Source organism: Manis javanica, chromosome 8 (genome assembly GCF_040802235.1).
Source record: "Manis javanica isolate MJ-LG chromosome 8, MJ_LKY, whole genome shotgun sequence".
Classification (NCBI taxonomy): Eukaryota; Metazoa; Chordata; class Mammalia; order Pholidota; family Manidae; genus Manis; species Manis javanica.
The window spans coordinates 31,322,221-31,340,686 of NC_133163.1; the positions used below are offsets into that span (position 1 = coordinate 31,322,221).

The 18,466-nt window shown below is 43.0% G+C and overlaps 1 protein-coding gene across 8 annotated transcripts; it reads right to left on the reverse strand.

Annotated features, from left to right (window-relative positions):
* Positions 1-529: 529 nt before the first annotated feature.
* Positions 530-5,120, reverse strand: SRSF5 (serine and arginine rich splicing factor 5). 8 transcript variants are annotated; one of them, XM_037000300.2, is made up of 9 exons: positions 4,959-5,103; positions 4,156-4,343; positions 3,912-4,056; positions 3,526-3,596; positions 3,310-3,408; positions 2,953-3,022; positions 1,672-1,745; positions 1,438-1,548; positions 530-1,345 (listed from the first exon to the last, which is right to left on the reverse strand). In XM_037000300.2, the coding sequence occupies exons 3-9, from the start codon at positions 4,035-4,037 to the stop codon at positions 1,072-1,074; spliced, it is 825 nt and encodes a 274-aa protein (XP_036856195.1). In that variant the 5' UTR covers positions 4,038-4,056; positions 4,156-4,343; positions 4,959-5,103; the 3' UTR covers positions 530-1,071. The 8 variants fall into 8 exon arrangements, 7 of the variants coding, with proteins under 7 accessions (XP_036856195.1, XP_073098315.1, XP_036856361.1 ...); XM_073242214.1 differs by having other exon boundaries at positions 4,156-4,208; positions 4,834-5,099; XM_037000466.2 differs by having other exon boundaries at positions 4,156-4,208; positions 4,959-5,097.
* Between the last annotated feature and the right edge of the window lie 13,346 nt (positions 5,121-18,466).

Sequence of the window (18,466 nt, forward strand, 5' to 3'; positions counted from 1 at the left end):
AATCTCATCAATATGAGATTCCTAGAATAAAGCTCATTCCCTGCAGGTAGTTTTAAATTTTAACAATGAAGATATAGAACCTTAAGCAGTTTTCACTTGTTTCCCCTTTAACACATATTGTCATGTCCATGTCTCATTTTCATGTAGTTTTTTAAAAAGCTGTGTGTGATCAATATTCTTACTTGTAAGATACACATGAAGTATTAACTTTCACAATTTGCTTCCTAAGCTGTCCTTCCCTTAGCTATTGAAGCGTACGTAACCTGATGCCAACACAACAAAGTCAAGGGATAAGGAACATAGATCACAAGGGAAACTGTCAAACAACTATTAAAGTCACAATTTTTGAACACTTCCCTGACTTCTCCCGCCATCTTTTGAAAACCCTGTCAGAAACATTTAAGTTTTTAAGTTTCAAAAACACCAATCCCATCAAACTCCAGGATTCTCTGAGGGATTTTAAATGTGCCATATGTAGATGAGGAGGGAGGAGTAAACAGTACACTTTCCTCAGACAAACAGACAAAAGCAGTTTTATAATCTTTTATTATCAATAACAGCTGCTTTTATGTCTTTGCCAGGCAGCTGTTAAACGGCGGGTGGGAGGACACCCAACCCTAACAAGGAAAACTCAAATTAAGCCTTTTATGTACAAGCAAATTTAGAGCTCTTTTAAGTGTCCAAAGCTATCAATTAGTTTAACTGTGGCATTAAACTAATTCTTAATTAGCATATTTGAATAACCAGGAACTAAAATGTTCAAATTTTTTCTAGTACAAAAAAATTAAATTTTGCTTTAGTTATAAAAGAGCTCTATCAATATACACAAACTATATACTTCAGACATTCACAAAAATGTGAGCAGAAGGCTTATCAAAAGACATTTAATACAATTAGTTTAACAACCCCTTGGTGGTCCACATCTACAAAGATATCCAGCCCAACCCACCCCCCCTCCAAATTCCCCTCTCCCCCCACCACAGAAAAGCACATACTTACCAGAATTTTTAGCAAGTATGGTTTGGGAATTTTTTTTTTTTAAAAAGGCCCCCAGGGCAAGTTATTTACAGTTTAATTGCCACTGTCAACTGATCTGGACCTCGACCGGGACCGGGACCGGGACCGGGACCTCTGGCGATCCACAGATGCTGGAGACTTAGATCTACTTGAAGAACCACGTTTCTGGCTCTTCTCAGGCGCAGGAGACCTACTAACAGAACGAGACTTGCTCCTGCTCCTGCTCCGGCTCCTGGACCGGCTGTAAGATTTGCGACTCCGGGAACGAGATCGGCTACGAGACCTAGAGGAACTCCTGGTCCGGGAACGAGACCTGCTTCGTGACCTACTAGGAAGAAAAAATAAAATAAAATAAAAGTGGCAGACTCTAAAAATCCATTAAATAAAACTTTAAATATATTGGCTATATTAAAGAGATACCTGTGCCTTTTGCTTCCTTCAATTAACTTAATTTTTCTCCCATTTATTTCCTTTCCGGAAAGTTTTTCAATAGCATTCTTTAAATCACCATAAGAGGCAAACTCAACCACCCTACAATGAAAAAAACACTTGTAGTAACCATAAATCAACCATGTCCTAATTTTAAGTACTCAAATATTCACAGCCCAATTATCAGGGTACTTGAAAAGACTTATAATTTCAGTACATACTTACCCTTCATTTAATTTAGGTCGATGTGCATCTGCAAAGGTTACTTCCCCAGCTTGTCTCATGAAATCTTTGAGATCCTTAACACAAGACAATTGTGTTAAGCACAGAAAAGGAAACATGACACACAAACAACCACATGGTATAAAAACAAGACTACTGGAAGAGAAGATGTTAGATAAAGTACAAACATGGCATTTACCACACTTGTATTCTATCAGAATTCAAAATTATCTGTCAGGGCACGAAATAAGCAAATAGCATATTGCTTTTAAGCAAAATGCTAGAGGAAATTCAGATTTTAACATTAAAGTAGTATTAGTCTATACTGAGCTCAATACAAAAGAAAAAACAAAACAAAAAAAAAACAAACAAAAGAAACAAACAGTACATATTTTTAAAGACTAAAATAGAAATTTTATATTTAAAAACAGAACATTTACAAGACACCAGTTACTTTGTGCCCCATATGTCATTAAAAAAGTTTACTTTACCTTTATTATTATTTCCCTAGGCTAGTCAAGCAGCAAACCATTAATCGGTCGGAGAAACCTTCATGACATATGCCCGACTGGCTCTTCGCCACCCACTTGAAGAACACTACCCAAACGATGGAAGCCTTTAAATCGCACAGCCCTCCCTATTAGCCGACTAGTGGCGGATGCAGACATGTTCTACTCTTGTGCAGTTACCAAGGACCACTTTACTGCGATCAGGATTCCAACGACCACCTAATTTCGTATCTCTTTCAACTCTTTTCGACCAGGACCTCTTATTCGGAAGCGTTACAGGAGACAGCTCTCAACTTAGGAATCAGATCACGTTATCAACGCTCTGGGATCGCTGCAACCTGGCACTTCAAGTAAGTGCACCGATTACGTCTAGACCGGCAAACACAGATCTAGAGGTGGCCAATAGATCACTGTAGGAGCTGACTGGAAAAGTCAACCAGGCCCAACCAAGAGTGACCAAGACAACGATTAGGATAACCCACAGGCACTCCTCGTCATAAGGCCAACGACACAGATAGGCTGGCAAATAAAGGGTTTAATATTTGGTTAAAATTGATTTTAAAAAACAAGAAAAAATATCCTCAAAACATTTACATTTCATCACTAATTAATTAAAGTCTGAAATATTCCCCCATTTACGTTTAATTAAAAATTTTAAATTATAATTAAGTTAATTTAAGATAAATTACTTTTAATAAAATGTAATAAAACATTAGCTACCCATTAATTTTTAAAAAGCCACATTAAAATATCTCAAAACTGTATTTCAACAAACCTGCCAGCTGACTCTTGAAGATAAATTCTCAACTATAAGTCGATTTTCTGTTCTTACAGGTGGAGCATTTCTGAAGAAAAAAATGAGTACTCAAAATGGAAGAAATGCAGCAATGTGCACTTACTCTGTTCAACTGTGGGCAAGTTAAAGCAATCAGATATGATAATCCATTCAAATGGACCTTTATCTATAGTCTCTGCATTATTTTATGACTCATTATACAGACTTATCAGAAAGTGAACATAGGAATAGAATTATATGGTAAATATCAGAATCACTACTGTTGATAGTTTTTAAACATTAAACACGCCCACAGCAATGATTATTCCAAGCAGCTATCCACCATCCATCACATACCGTCTATCATTTCGAGGTCTGCGACTACTAAAACGGTCAGAGTAGCGTCCTCTACCTCTTCCACCTCTAGATCGAGCCCTAGCATGTTCAATAGTAACCCTACAGGAAGGGAAGAAAAATCATTACCACTTGAGCTATGCAAAAACCTACTTAGAATACTATGCCTGCTGACCTACTCTACTGTACAATTCTAAATAAAACCATAAATAAAAACACCTTTCACTGCAGAGTTCTTTTCCATCAAGTTCATATACAGCATCATCTGCATCCCGGGGATCCTCAAATTCCTAAAATAAGCATAAAAAAACCGATCACAATTCGTGACCCTGTTTAGAAGTGTGTTCTACAATACAGCAAGGGCACTAAGAACCGTGTGATAGAATGGAAATGAGTATCTTAATGACAGTGCCAGCCAAGTAGGCTTAATGGAGTGACCAGAAGTGGTTTCCCTCCAGCCAGCAGTGAGGTGCTTTTATCCTTTAAGAAAATTCACCGCTTTTCCCTAAAGATATTCTCTCTACCTGGACTCTTATCAAAAACACTTTTTATCAAACTCTTTACCTACTTCACAATAGATAATCCAACTAATTCTAAATACTTACCACAAAACCAAAGCCTCTCTTCAGATCAATGTCTCTTATTCGTCCATACCCCTTGAAGAACCTTTCCACGTCTTTCTCCCTGGCCGCTGGATTTAGCCTCCCGATGAATACTCGACAGCCACTCATGTTGTCCGGCTAGTACTTCCTATTACAAAATAATTCAGTTGAGACAACACTAGTGAGTATCAGAGGAATGCCCGGTCAAGGGGTCAAAAACATAAACGGCATAAAATAAAATGTTTACCCGGTGATGTTATATACAAGATTGCCAAGAGTGCCTCTTATTAGGCCAGGTCCCTTGCAGACAAAATTAAAACTCGGCTCCCAACACGATCCTTCCCTGGGCCCAGACCGCAGCAACCGCAACGCCCACAGACGCCTCTGGAACTGCGCAGCCGCACTCTCTCCGCGGCTCTTCTGGCCCCCTCCCATCTGCCGCAGTTAGGAAAGGCCGAGAAGTGCGGGCGGAGCCGACCCCGCCCTCCGCCAAGGCCAGCCCAATGGCGACGGGCCGCGCACGCGTCGCCGCCTCCCGGGAGCATCACAGCGGGTAGAAGCCGGAATCAGGCGACGCCACAGCCGCGCCTGCGCTGAGGCTACGGGCGGACGCTGGGCAGCCACAAAATGGCGGCGGCGGAGCTAGCGGTGGGGAGAGCCGCGCGAGCCAAACTCCCTTCTCCCTCCCCCTCCCCCGACTCCACAGTTCCGGAGCCACTGCACCCGCCCGCAGAAAGGCCTGACCACACCCCAAGCAAAAGGTCTCGGTCAAATACTCAGGGGAGGGCGGGGAGAGGGTGCGGATGGAGGAGGAGGCCAAGGAGGGGCACACGACCCCTCTATAAAAACGACCGTACCACGACCGCCCTTCCACCACCTGTTCCCCTCAGACAATGCCCAAAGGGAGACGTGCCCCAGCGCCCACCTCGAATAAACTGCGCTCATTGGACGCCGTCCTCCGCAAAGAGAGCAGCCCTGGCCACTCACGATCTGAGCGGCCATGAAGAAGCCTCGATCCGAGAAGCCTTTCCCTCAAAGCGAGCCACTCACCTACCGGACAGGATCTTTGGCAGCTGAGACCAGAGAGGTCCGTAGTCTGCGACGGAGCCGTCTATCTCCCCGCAGACCAGGACTCAACTCGTCTACGTCTTTCCACAACTGACGCACTTAGCTGCTCTGGCGTTCTACAAAATGGAGGGCACGCGTTGCGTCACTTCCGGAACCACCCCTGGGCTCTCACGGTTGGATCCAGGAGCGGAAGTTCCCCAATGGCCGGAAGTTTCCGCGGGGCCGGGGCTTCTTTATGGTAATCACCCCAGCGACCCTCACCCGTGTGGTGCGGGACCGAGGCAAAGGTGCTGGCTTGAGCTTAGCGGTCAGGTACCCGGCGCCGGAGGGACTTTTGTAAAAAAATGTTTGCTCCTCCTAGATGATCGCGTTCGGTTCATCATTTAGTTATCCTATAAAAATATCCTAAGACAGATGTCACCTCTTTTTTATCAGAAGTTTATTTTACGGATGCTCAGAGGAGTACTAGGTAAGAGAAATTCAGGCTTTGCAAAAATACCTGTCCATCTCTGATACCTTGCTGCTTGCAATTTACGGTTGCACTTGGGAGAGTGCCCCTTGATGCTCAAGTGAATAGTTTAACCAAACCATGGAGGTGTGGTTTGGTTATAATAGAAAGACTAAAGAACGGCAGTATTTTTTTAATGGACTGTTTTTGCGTGATGGAACACCGAAATTGGGAATGCAGCCAGAAGGCCATCTGGAATTGAGACCAGAATGCAGATTACTGCATTTCCACTACTCTAGGACTAAGCTGGCTGGAAGAGCTTTCAAGCCCAAATGATATTTGGTTAACCCTTCCTGTTCAGGTTTCTGTAATGTACGTGACACACGAAAATTTACCGTGCTTCGGGAACAGAATGTTGGGTTTTCAAAATGGGTGTGAAACACAGCAGTCCACATCCTTAACTCCCCTTCTCCCCAGTCAGGTTGTCAGGCTTAGAAATTTCGGCATGAAGAGGATGATGGTGAAAAGGTTACAACTCTTCTTTAATGTTTTTAGGTAGAACCCAAAGCACCCCACTTTTGAGAGGTACCCAGAATCTAGGGTTGCTGCTTGCAGCTACTGTTACACAGAGATAACGTTGTTCAAGATGAAGCAAAGCTACCAGCCCTTACCCTGACCTCCAGGGTGCATAGGCACTCTGGATTAGAACTTGGATAGTTGGTATGGCATGAGCTTGTCCATTCATACATCTGTATGTTTACTATGTTTATTTTAAAAAGAACCTCAGTGGGTACGCATTAAAATTGTGAAGTTAGTTATCTCAAGTGTGGGGAATTAAGGATGGATTTAAAAAGAAATATGTAATTGTTGAACTAAAAAGAATGCTTTTCTTTAGCTACTAGCCTGATAAACATAAGCATTTTATAACGCACAAATTGTCCCAAACCAGTACTTAGTTGTTTGCTTTCTGCCTAATTATTTTATTATTTTCTACATTGTGTTGATTATGGAAGCAACTGCTCGTAATTTCACTCACTAAACATTATGTTTGCTTCAATAAGAGAAAGTAATCTAGAAAAGGTTTTCTTGGGTGGAAAAAAGCGATGGGGCTGTGCGTGCACCATGGAAAAACTTGCTGCCTTCGACCTTTGGGATCGTGATTTTCTTCAGGACTCATTTCTTTATAAAGACTTTGCCCTTGATTTATTTACTGTTAAAGTTTGTGATTTCCACAAAATTTTTTCATTAGAGTGTCTAGTGACTTGATCTACTGTATTTTACACCACTTGTCTTCTGCAATGTTTGTTCCAGAAATGTCTAGAAAGTCTCCCTACCACATTGTCTCTTACTGTCTCCAATAAACACTAAATCATCTTCCATGAAAATTACTCTCCTTTGTGATCCTACAATTTTTTTATGTATATCCCTTATAATTCCTTCATCACTGATTTAATAAAGATACGAGTTATTCATGTTTTCATTTTCTAGAAATTCTTCTGTTTTCAGAAAGCACAGGAAAGACCTGGATTTGCATTAGGATTTTTTTCAGGTCATCATATTTCCATCTTTCAACAAAATGGTGTGGCATCCTTTACCTAAGACATCCAACTGAGTAGCAAATCTTTAGTAACAGAAAACAAATGCAGAGAAATCACAGATTAAAATAAGCACAAAGGTTATTGGCTATCCCTGTTGGGAACTTTCAGCATGACTGTGGCATTTTTCATTCATCACATTCCTGATTTCATCCAACTCGGGTCAGCAGATCACAGTCTCTAAGCCTAATTCAGGCTGCCTCCTGTTTTTGTATGGCCTGAAGATGGTTTTACATTTTTAAAGGTTAGGGGGAGGGGATCGGGAAGAAGAATACTTCATAACAATATATGAAATTCAAAGGTCAGTAGCCATCGAGGTGTTTTTGGAACATAGCCCCTGCTGCTCATTTACTTATTGTCTACAGTTGTCCTGCTACAAAAGCTGGGCTGTATAGTCGTGAGAGAGACCACATGGACCACAATACCTAAGAAACATTTACTACTGGCCTTTTACAGAAAACTGCCAACTCCTGAGCTGATTTCCTAAACTTTATAAACTGCTCTGTAAACGTTCCATCCAAATCCCTTTGTCAGACAGTAAAGTATAAACAAGAAGGTAAGAGTCAATGTTCACTTTTAAATAGAGTTTATTCCAATAATAAATATATATTCATTATTAGGAAAATGTTCAATAGGAAAAATAATTGAAAGAAAACCCTCATGAGCCCTTCTCACCAAATCAACCTGATTATATTTTACTTTATTTCCTTCTCATGTTTTCTTACAGAGTATTTGATATGTTTTCTTTTCCAGTTCAAAAGGGACACATCATCATTTTTAGAAACGTGAGAATTTAGAAGGCCGACCTTATTCCCAGCCCTGAGGGATAGCTGTCTGGTTTTTTACAATTTCCCTTTAGTGTTTTTTTGTAAGCACAATTGTATCTTCAAAATATGAATCATTCTCACAAATAGAATTTGGGATCATGAAAGTTTTTTATTCATAAAACTTAGCCATGGGCATTCTCCATTTTTCTTTAATATATTTATGATCAAAAGTGTACATTCAAATTTGTATGTTTTTCCACTTAACATGACACAACTACATGTCTGTGGAAAATATGACCAGCAATTCTGTTTCTGAAATGTCATACATTTCAACAGAGGGCTTAAAATTCTTGTCCCAAACTCCCAACACTAAAAAAGTTGCTTCCTTGCTTCTAGCTAATAATTCTAAAGATTTTTTTGAATAATAAGTATCCTTAAATAATCTGAGAATGTATAGTTTTTTTAAATGTTCAGTTTTTTACTCAGATTCACCCCATATCTCTGACTTCTTTCTATTGTACATCATGATTTTGTTAATTTTGTGGACAATAATAAATACCTGTGACTCCACTACTTTGCCTACATCGGTGTTTCTCGACACGAGCTGCGTACTAGGATGATCAGAAAGTGCTTATAGCATTGTCACCAAGGTCCCCGCTGACAGAAATTCATATTTATGTGGTCTGGGGAGGAGCCCTAGCTTGTTGGGGGCTGCAGGTAATTCCAACACTCGGGAGTGTTGGAGGGGTGCTGACCTAGGCCTAGGGACTCATCTTTTTGTTCCCCATAAAATCCATCTGTCTTCTGGCTCCAACTTCCCTTCTCCAGTACTCATATCTCACTCAGATTATGGCTGGAGCTCTGACTTGGACTGTCTTGCCAATGGATTTCAGACCCGGGCAAGTTCACTATAGATGCAATGTGACCAAAGAAATGACAGTAAAACATTCTTGGGGTGAAAGGGTTGGCAGATCAATCACTAAAATCCCATTCACTCAGAGCGAGTCTGCATACAGCAAACCTGTCTCTGCCTCTGGGCCCTTCTGCCTGCACAGCCATCCTCTGGGCCTCTGTCCTCAGTGCTGCCACTACTCCAGCCACTGCTCTGTTCTGCAGCCTTGCAGCTGTGCCACCATGTCGCCCAGAGCACTGGGCACGGCTCTTTATATAGAATCAATAATGATGCATTGCCCACATATGTGTAGTGGGCTAGCCAACCAAGGCCAGGTGAGAATCCTGGCCACAGAAACCTTCATTTTATCCACACTCCACCCCTCCAGGATTCTCACCTCTCAATCTATGTGCCCTCAATCCTCTGCAATAGTCCCTGTGAAAGAAAGCTGGAGCATTGTAACCAAATTCCATAACCGATGACAATACACAAATAACAAAAATTACAACAAATTATAACAACCCTCCAGCCTGAGGAGACCCATTGCCACCAAGTGGTCATCCTGGCTGTATTCAAACCAGTTCTACTCGAATGAGTTCACCAAAAGGACCATGGGTGGGCTTTACAATACCCACCTTCTCCAGCCTCTCCAGCAGAAAGTCTTGCAGACACACAGGCTGATCTTGTTGCTCTGTCTCTGACCTCTGCCTCTTTATTCTTAACAGATGGAACCCCTGCTCCGGTCTCGGTTGTTGCCATACCTCCAAGTCATCCAATTTTTTTTCTGTCTGCTCCTGCCTTTTCAAACCAACCCACATCTGGGTCCTCATGACCTTCACGGGGCCCTTTAAATTCTTCCGTCAAGAAGCAGACAGTATTTCCTTCTGTACTTGAGCCTGAGGGCAGAGGCAGAGCATGGAGCGCTCCACACGCTGAGGAGGGGCTGCACCTCTCCTGGAAGAGCCCAGGGTTGCCAAGCCCTTCTGGCTTTCTACCAGCTTTCAACCAGGTGGGGTCTCAACCGAGGAGAGGCCGATGCCTCCGGCACTGGCAGCCTCCACCCCCACCAGTTCGTCAGGCCTCCACTCCTCCATTTCTGTGCTGACCACCCCACTGCATCTTTCTCTTGCCCCACAGCACCTGGCAGCCTGCGTGCTGCTCCTCCTCGGGCCTCTGCTCCTCCTCGGGCTGCCTCCTCTCAGGCCTTTACTATTTCCACAGCACTTCATAGTGACACCGTTTCAGTCAGCAACAAATTTTCTTTCTCTTGGGGTGCACCCCAGTCCTCCACCCCTTCACAGCACCACATGTCCACAGGAGACACTCGAATGTGTCCCCGTCCATAGGTGCAGCCTGCTGAACACTCCTTCCATGAGGGCAGCCTGTTCTTTTTCCTTGGTCACCAATAAACCCTGAGGATGTCGCCAATTGTCTTGCCAATGGGTTTCAGCCCTGGGTAAGTTCACTATGGATTCAATGTGATCAAAGGAATGGCAGAACGTTCTTGGGGTGAAAGGATTATACCCAACTTTATTCCCAGGTGGCAGGTCAATCGGTAAAATCCTGTTCACTCAGAGTGAGTTTCCATGCAGCAAGCGGGTCTCTGCCTCTGGGTCTCTCTACCTGCAGAGCCGTCCTCTGGGCCTCTGTCCTCTGCTCTGCTCTCCTGCAGCCTTGCAGCTGTGCCACCATGTCGTCCAGCACACTAGGCAGGGCTCTTTATATAGAGTCAGTAACGATGCATCGCCCACACGTGTGTAGTGAGCTAGCCAACCAGGGCTTTGTGAGAATCCTGGCCACAGGAACCTTCATTTTATCCACAGAGAGTCACAGGGGAGCAAACTTGGGACACAAACCATTCTAACATCAAAAGAAACTTAAATTCAGGGCACCCATGTATATCTCCCTTATCATTCCACTTATTATAGACAGCTGCCATTTCCTGAGCCACTATTATGTGCCAGGCACTGTGTTAAGAACATTGCATGCATTATCTCAGTCAGTTTCTATGCTAATTCTTGCATTCAGGTGTTACAACATTTATTAAGTGAGGAAACCAAGCTTAGAGAACTAACGATCTATTCTGCCCAGAACACCCCACTTTCTGGTTTTCCTGCCGAGGCTCTGTTCACAAAAGCTGCAGTATGATTTTCACATGATGCTTTTCTTTGAATTAGGGTGGCCCCAGAATTCCCAGAAACAAGAAGGGCTTCTGAATTTTTGAGTCCTGACCACCAAGGCCAGAGAAGTTTGGAGTGAGATGGAAATTAGAATAGGCAGAGCATAGGAATTAAACTAAAGGAGAAAGAGGGAAGTATCTTTAGAGATAAAGGCAAAGAAGGTTATCATAAGGACCCCTGAGTTTATTTTCTTAGGGATAGAAAATAATTTCCACTACTTCAGAATGCATTGACAACATTTAGAAATTCTTCATAGGTCCATAACACAGTCCTTATTTGATGTCATTTTGTGCTAGGAGTTAGCACCCAATTTAAATTCTTGCTTTAGCCACTGTTTCTGTTCCTCTTTGACGTCTACTCTCAATTGCCATCAAACTCAATGGTTCTTTAAAAGAATCATTTGGGTGGTATTCCAAATGGAGTCTCCCAGTGCTATTTTCCCAGAGTGCCTGATTCAGGAATGTAAGGCTCAGGAATCTCAGTCTTTAACTGGCACCCTAATCAGGAGGTTCCCAGCTATAATTTGCATCACAACCCACACCTGCACGTTGTTTCCCATGTCCTTTTCTCATTATCTAAGCAGCCATTCCATGCTTTTTCTCAAGCAACCATTTCTCCTTCATTGCTAGCAGGTATGTTAGTTATTGATTACAGGCATACCTCACTTTTCTGCACTTTGAGGGTTATTGCATTTTCTACAAACTGAAGTTTCGTGGCAATTCTTTGTTGAGCCAAGTCTGTTGGTGCCATTTTTCAAACAGCCTTTACTCACTTAATGTCTCTGTGTCACATTTTTATTATTCTCACAATATTTCAAACTTTATCATTATATTTTTTATGGTGATCTGTGACCAGTGATCTTCGATGTCATAATTGTTTTGAGACTCCACGAACCACAGGCCATGAAAGACAGCAAACTGAATGAATAAATGTGTGTGTTCTGACTGCTCCACTGACAGTCCATTCCCCCATCTCCTCTCCTTGAGCCTCCCTATTCCTTGAGACACAACAATATTGAAATTAAGCTCATAGTGGAAGCAAGGAAAGACGAGGCTTGAGGTGGAGACAGAGGACTATGGTAGGACTTAACTTCCATGTTAATGGGCTTAGACTTTATCCTGTGGACACAGAGTGTATGTTGCAAGAAGATAACATGCTTTATGTTTTAGAGCGTGTGGATAAAATGAGAGTTCCTGTGGCCAGGATTTTCACCTGGCCCTGGTTGACTAGCTCACTACACACCTGTGGGCAATGCATGGCTGTTGACTCTATAAAAAGAGCTCTGCCCAGTGCTCTGCGGGCGACATGGTGGCGGAGCTGCAAGGCTGCAGGAGAGCAGAGGCTGGAGTGGTGGCAGTGCCAAGGACAGAGGCCCAGAGGATGGCTCTGCAGGACGACTGTGCAGAGAGGCCCAGAGGACAGCTGTGCAGACAGAGGGGCCCAGAGGCAGACTGACTTGCTGCGTGCAGACTCGCTCTGAGTGAACGGGATTTTAGTGACTGACCTGCCACCTGGAAATAAAGTTGGGTATAACCCTTTCACCCCAAGAACATTTTGCTGTCAATTTCTTTTTTCACACTGAATCCATAGTGAACTTGCCAGGGGCTGAAACCCATTGGCAAGACAGAGGGGAAGGTTTTGAGGAGGGTGATGGTAAAAATCAGTTAGGATACTCTATATGGCAGAGAACAGAATCTCGGGCACAATCATATTAAGAGAAGGAACTTATATTGACTAATATAACTGAGTAATTTATGGCCATGCCCAGCTGTAGGTATCTCCAGCATCCATATCTTGGCTGTACTTCTTGTGAGCGTCAACTTCATTCCCAGCCTGTCTTGCCTTGTGTTAGCAAGATGCCAGCAGCCCTCGCCTCACAACCTCACACCACCAAGGCCAGAGGAGGCCAGCATACCTTCCAGGAGCCTCCCCTGAAGTTGCGCAGATCCTCTCAGGAGCCCTAACAGACACTTCCTGATGTCTCCCTGGCTTTCAGCTGGGTGATCTGCTCATCCCTGAACCTATACTATGGCCAGAGTGACTGTATCTTAAAAAGGAAGCCATGAAACTTCAATTTGTAGAAAACACAAATTAAGGCTTCTATAATAGAATACAATAGACTGGGTGGCTTACACAACAAACATTTATTTCTCACAGTTCTGGGGCTGGAAGTCTAAGATCAGGGTGTCAGCACATCCGGGCTCTTGGTGAGGGCCCTCCTCCTGATCACGTCCTCATATGACCTTCACTAGTGTGAGGGAGAGAGAAATCCTGTGCCTGCTCTCCTTTTTATAAGAGCACTAATCTCATCACGAGGCCCCACCCTCATGACCTAATCTACTCCTGGTTAACTGCTAGAGGCCCCACCTCCAAATACTGTCACTTTGGAGGGCCGCAATCATTCAATCCATAGTGGGATATGCAGGTACAGGCTTCAGCTGACCAGGACCCATATACCAGACCCATGCCAGGGGTGGAGGAGGGCAGTGGGGGAGAGGTGGTGCCCCAAAGGACACTGCTTTACCATAAGAAGGCTAAACCGATATTGTGGAGCCAACCCTCACAATGACCCCCAAGGATCGTCCCATTTTTATATTCACTGCTCACCCCAAACATACTAGGTCTGGTCTATGTGACTAGTAGAATATGACAGAAGTGAAAACATTGGAAATTAGGTTTAAAAAGACTATGGCTTCCATCTTGAGGTGTCTCGCGCTCTCTTGGTATCTCTTTCACACACACATGTGCACACATCACTCCTGCATGGAAAAGCTGGCAATAGCGTAGTGACACTCAAACCAATGCAGATGGTAAATGAAGCCTCTAGCCAGCAGCCAGCAATGGACGGAGGCCTGCCCACAACCAGGTGAGTCGGCTCAGAGGCAGATTCTCCAGCCCCAAGTGAGCCCTGAAATGACTACAGCCCTGACCCACAGCTTGACCATAACCTTGAGCGACCCTGAGCCAGAACCACCCAACTAAGCCACCCCCAGCTTCCTAGCCCTTGGAAACATTTTGAGATAATACATGCTGTTTTAGCAATTTGTCATGTAACAATAGATAATACAGATGATGAGCAAAAACAATAGGTGTGCCTTAAGTCAGTCATGGGATTGCTGGGTAATGGTAAAGGGAGGGAACTGTGTGTAGAAATATTGAGAAAGCAAATCACTTGGTGATTGATGTGGTGGTGGTAGAAACAAGAATCAAATTTCACTTCCAGACTTTAACAAGAGTATGCAGTACGTCACAGTAGAGGAGACACGGTGAAGGAGTAATGCCCATGAGTTCACGTGGGTTCACTGAGTTGGGAGGACCGAGAACATCTTGGGAAGAGAGTCCATCAGGTAGTAGGATGCGTAGGTCTGAAGCATAGGAGGCAGATATCGGCCAGAGCAGTTTCTAAGATTAAGTTGAAAGGAATTCCATGTATGTGACAGTTGAGACCATTAAAATAAATGAAGTCACCTGGGTTTTTGCTGAGGCAAAGACATGAAGGGAATATTCAATGAATAGATAAAGAATGTATTTGCCAAAAAGTAAGTCACAGGAACATAATGTACAGCATGGTAACCATAGTTAATAACACCATATTGAATATTTGAAAGCTGCTCAGAAAGTATATTTTTAAAGTTCTCACCACATGAAAAAAAGTTGTGACTATGTTTTATGAGTAGACATTGTGGCAATCATGCGGCAATGTACACAAACATCATTATATGGTATATCTGAAGTTAATGTTATTTGTCAATTATATCCCATTAAAAATAACTTTTTAAAACTTTGCCATGGAAGGAACATTGCAATGACCAGTGGAAAAGGAAGGGGCCGTGAGCAGAGGAGATACCAAGCAGGAACATTATGGGCACTAAGGTTCAAGGGAGACTAGCTGACCAGAGGCTTACAGTCTGGGTTAGGACCAAGGTTTGTAGTCATATGATTAACTTGCCATAGGATTCAGACAGGACCCTGGCATGATCTGTGTGTGTCTACTTCCCACTTGGTGCATTTGCTCATGTCAAAGTGGCTCACACACTCTAGAACAGTCCATCAAAAACACTTTCTTGTTTTATTGTACTTAACATTTGATTTTAAATATATGCTCTTTCCGGTTATTATTATAAAGCATGCTGAGCTTATTTTTAACATTTTGTTCAGTAAGTCATTTGCCAACCGTGACATGGCTGGAATCTGGGTGGTAGTCCCCACAGCTCAAAGGTATCTCACCCTTCTCTGAATTCCTGCAGCACTTCATGCTTGTGCATCTCCAGTAGTTGTCACAGATTGCCTTGAGTATTATTATTTGTGGACAGATTATAAATTCTTTGATGTCAGAGACGTCTTTTATAAATCTTGTATCCCTCTCAGTGAGAAGCATGATTCCCCATGCACGGTAAATTGTAGGCAGTCACACAGACCAGCCAGTAGAGACACCACCTGAGCTGGCTAATCAGCACCACTCTGTTCTTGAAAGGTGGTACGTCCATCCTCATGACTAGATTCTTTCAGCAGCTACAGTGATGTTGCCCAAGCTTCCCCATAGCCATTACTAATGGGTTCATCATGGATCAATGAGATTCTCTGTACCCCAGGAATTTTGGCATGTTGAACCAAGAAACCCAACAGTAAGGCATCTTAATGGCAGCATTCCAGAAGGAAGTCAGCTTCCCAGGCCGTGACTGAAGTACTCAGAGCGGCTCTGGTGCTGGCACCTCCTAAAACAGTTGTTCAAACCTCTTGGATTTCATGAAATCTCCCAGCACCTTCCACTCATTTCCTCTTTTTGCTTAAGCTAGCTCAAGTTGGCTTCTGTAACTTGATCACAGAATAAAACATTACCTAGTGCAAGCAACTAAAGATGGGTTTATCATGAAGGAGCCAGAAGTGTCTCATGAAATCCAAGGGCAAGAATATGCCCAGGCCTGAGAAGAAGTCTGGGAACAGGAAGCGGGAACTGTCAAGAATTCAGGAGCATAGTCTTCCTCTCTCTTCTCAGTTTATTTTTTTTTTTTTTCTCATTTGCTCTCTCCCTGCAGCCTGGCCTTTCCTGCCTCTCGATCCATATGGCAGAGATGACCACACCATGTCACCCCATTTTTACATCTTCTCCATCCAAAGTAGACCCCAGAATGAGACTGGAAACTCTTTAGTTCCAATTCCAGGTTCCCTGGAGAGGAAAATCTGATTAGCCCAGTTTGGGTGGAGTCCCATCAGAGGAGGAGATCACATGGTAAAAACAAGGCCATCGGAGAATCCACCTCATAGAGGATGAGGTTTAAGAGGGTCATTGTAAACTAGCCTGACACTGCAAATGTTGAGCAAATGAGCAGCTCATGACAACATGGCCCAGTCTGCCATAGATCCACCTTACAGCCACCCACCACCCTTCCACCAGAGCAAGCCAAACCAGCTTATCTTCCTGCCCTAGACTCTGCTTTGGCAAAGATATGGGAAACCACCTTATCTGGCTGAGTCACATGTATTTTCCTCACTATGTGTAACATAAGATTATACCCTAATAATTACCTACAGTACCTTGTAAAATTCAGGAAAAATTGGAGGCCTACAATGTGCCAAGCACTTTACAAAGGGTTTCATAGACCTGTTTCATTTGACTTCTCAGTACCAGGGATGGGTATTGCTAACCCTTTTTTATGAAAGAAGAAATGTGTCAGAAGAGGTCTATTTCCCAAGTTCAGTAACTATTAGTGACAGTGCAGGATCCATCTGTCCAAACTTAAAGCCATTTGCTCTTTCCACTGGGCCTAGGTCAATTCTAGAACAGAATGGAGGGGAGCACAGAGTAGAGCTGTGTGCCTTGGAAAGCAGAGGTTGAAAGTGTAATTGATTTTAGGCTGAGGGGCTCAAATACTCTGGGTGTCCTCGTCTTAGTCAGTTTGGGCTGCTTTAACAGAATACCATAACCTGGGTGCCTTACAAATAATAAAAATTTATTTCTCATAGTTCTGAAGACTGGGAAGCCTGAGATCAAGGTGCCAGGAGATTCAGTGTCCTGGTTCATAGACGAGTGTAAGTCTGGGGAGAGGGAATCCTGGGGCAAAATACCTGTAACAATCCAAATCAGTCAAAGGGAGAAATTAAGTTGAAAACCCATTCATTGCTTACAAACTGCAGTCCAGGGCCGTCTCTCTCCTCTGCTCCCGAAAAAGCCGGCAAGCCAGCCAGCCCCTCCCCTTAACCTCTCAGGTTCAGACACGCCCTCAGTTGCCCAGGTAATTACCCATTGACATGGAGATGAACTTCTCTTACCCCTGAGGATATGCAAATCAACTACAGCCAGGCGAGATAGTCTGGAAATGTTACAGTTTTAAGGAGCCAGCCATCTTCTTGCCGTTTCCTCACACAGAGAAAGGGGTAATGGAGCTCTCTGGGGTCTCCTTTAAGAAAAGGGCACTAATCCCATTGCTTAATCATTTCCCATAGGACACACCTCCAGATACCACCTGGGGGTGAAGATCTCAACATCTAAATCTGGGGGATGCACAGACATTCAGTCCATAACAAGCTTCCACTTCGGTATGACTCCTTCCTAAGTTCATGTGACCAAGAGCTCTCCAGTCCCTTTTCTAACTGCCCCTTTCCCACTAGACAAGATTTGAGTTGGGTGAGAAGTTACCTTTTTTGCCCAGTGTGAGAGCAGCACCCCACGGCAGAAAACAAAGGGATAATTAGAAATATTGGATAGATATTGAGAAAGCCCGTGTGTCTAATGACAGGATAACAAAATCCTTTGTATCTCAAATGGTTCCAGTCTTTGCTTTTAACTAAATTGGAGGAGGACATAACTGAGTTGCCAGCTAATACCCTATTAAGTATAATTTTTGATCATTAATAAAAGATTTTTGACATGTAACTCATAAGGAATTTTATAAACTGAGTGGCATTGCTTTAACAAAATTTCATCCATTCCCCTCTACATGCCTATATAAACAACATCTCATGGCACTTACATACATAAATGTCTCCTTCTTGTAATGAATTTTATTTATCCAAGGTTCGTGGAAAAAAATAGCCCTCTCCACCTTATTAATGAGGGATGTATTTCCAGTAAAATTACTTTTAAAATGGAATAACTATCAAAATTTTTTTACATATTTTTGTTGCTTTGATCACAGATAATTAAGATTTTTAAAATTTGTTTGTATACCTAATTTTAATGCATAGAGATAAAAAAGATACTTAAAAATACTTCCAGGTGTAAAACATTGTAGTAAAATTCTGGGGGGCGGGGAGGAATGGAATGGAAAAGAGCTCAGGAAGAGGAATGATATAAATTTCCGTCTGTTAGAAGAGCTGTTTTCTGTGTATTAAAATGGACCATGATGGATATCAATTGCAATGGTATTTGGATATCAATGGATTTATTTTAAAAGAGTGGTGTGTTGTATTTTGACATGTCAACACTGAAAATCCACCAGAAACTACACCCTATGTAACTATGTAAACCAATGTTGAAAAGGTTTAGATGTCAACAGCATAGCTAAAGGTACACTCTTCTAAAAAGTTTTTTTAAGGCTAGAACAAGATGGGAAGACCACAGGCCCGAGCCAGGGGGCTCAACACACAACCACAGGGAGGCAGACTCAA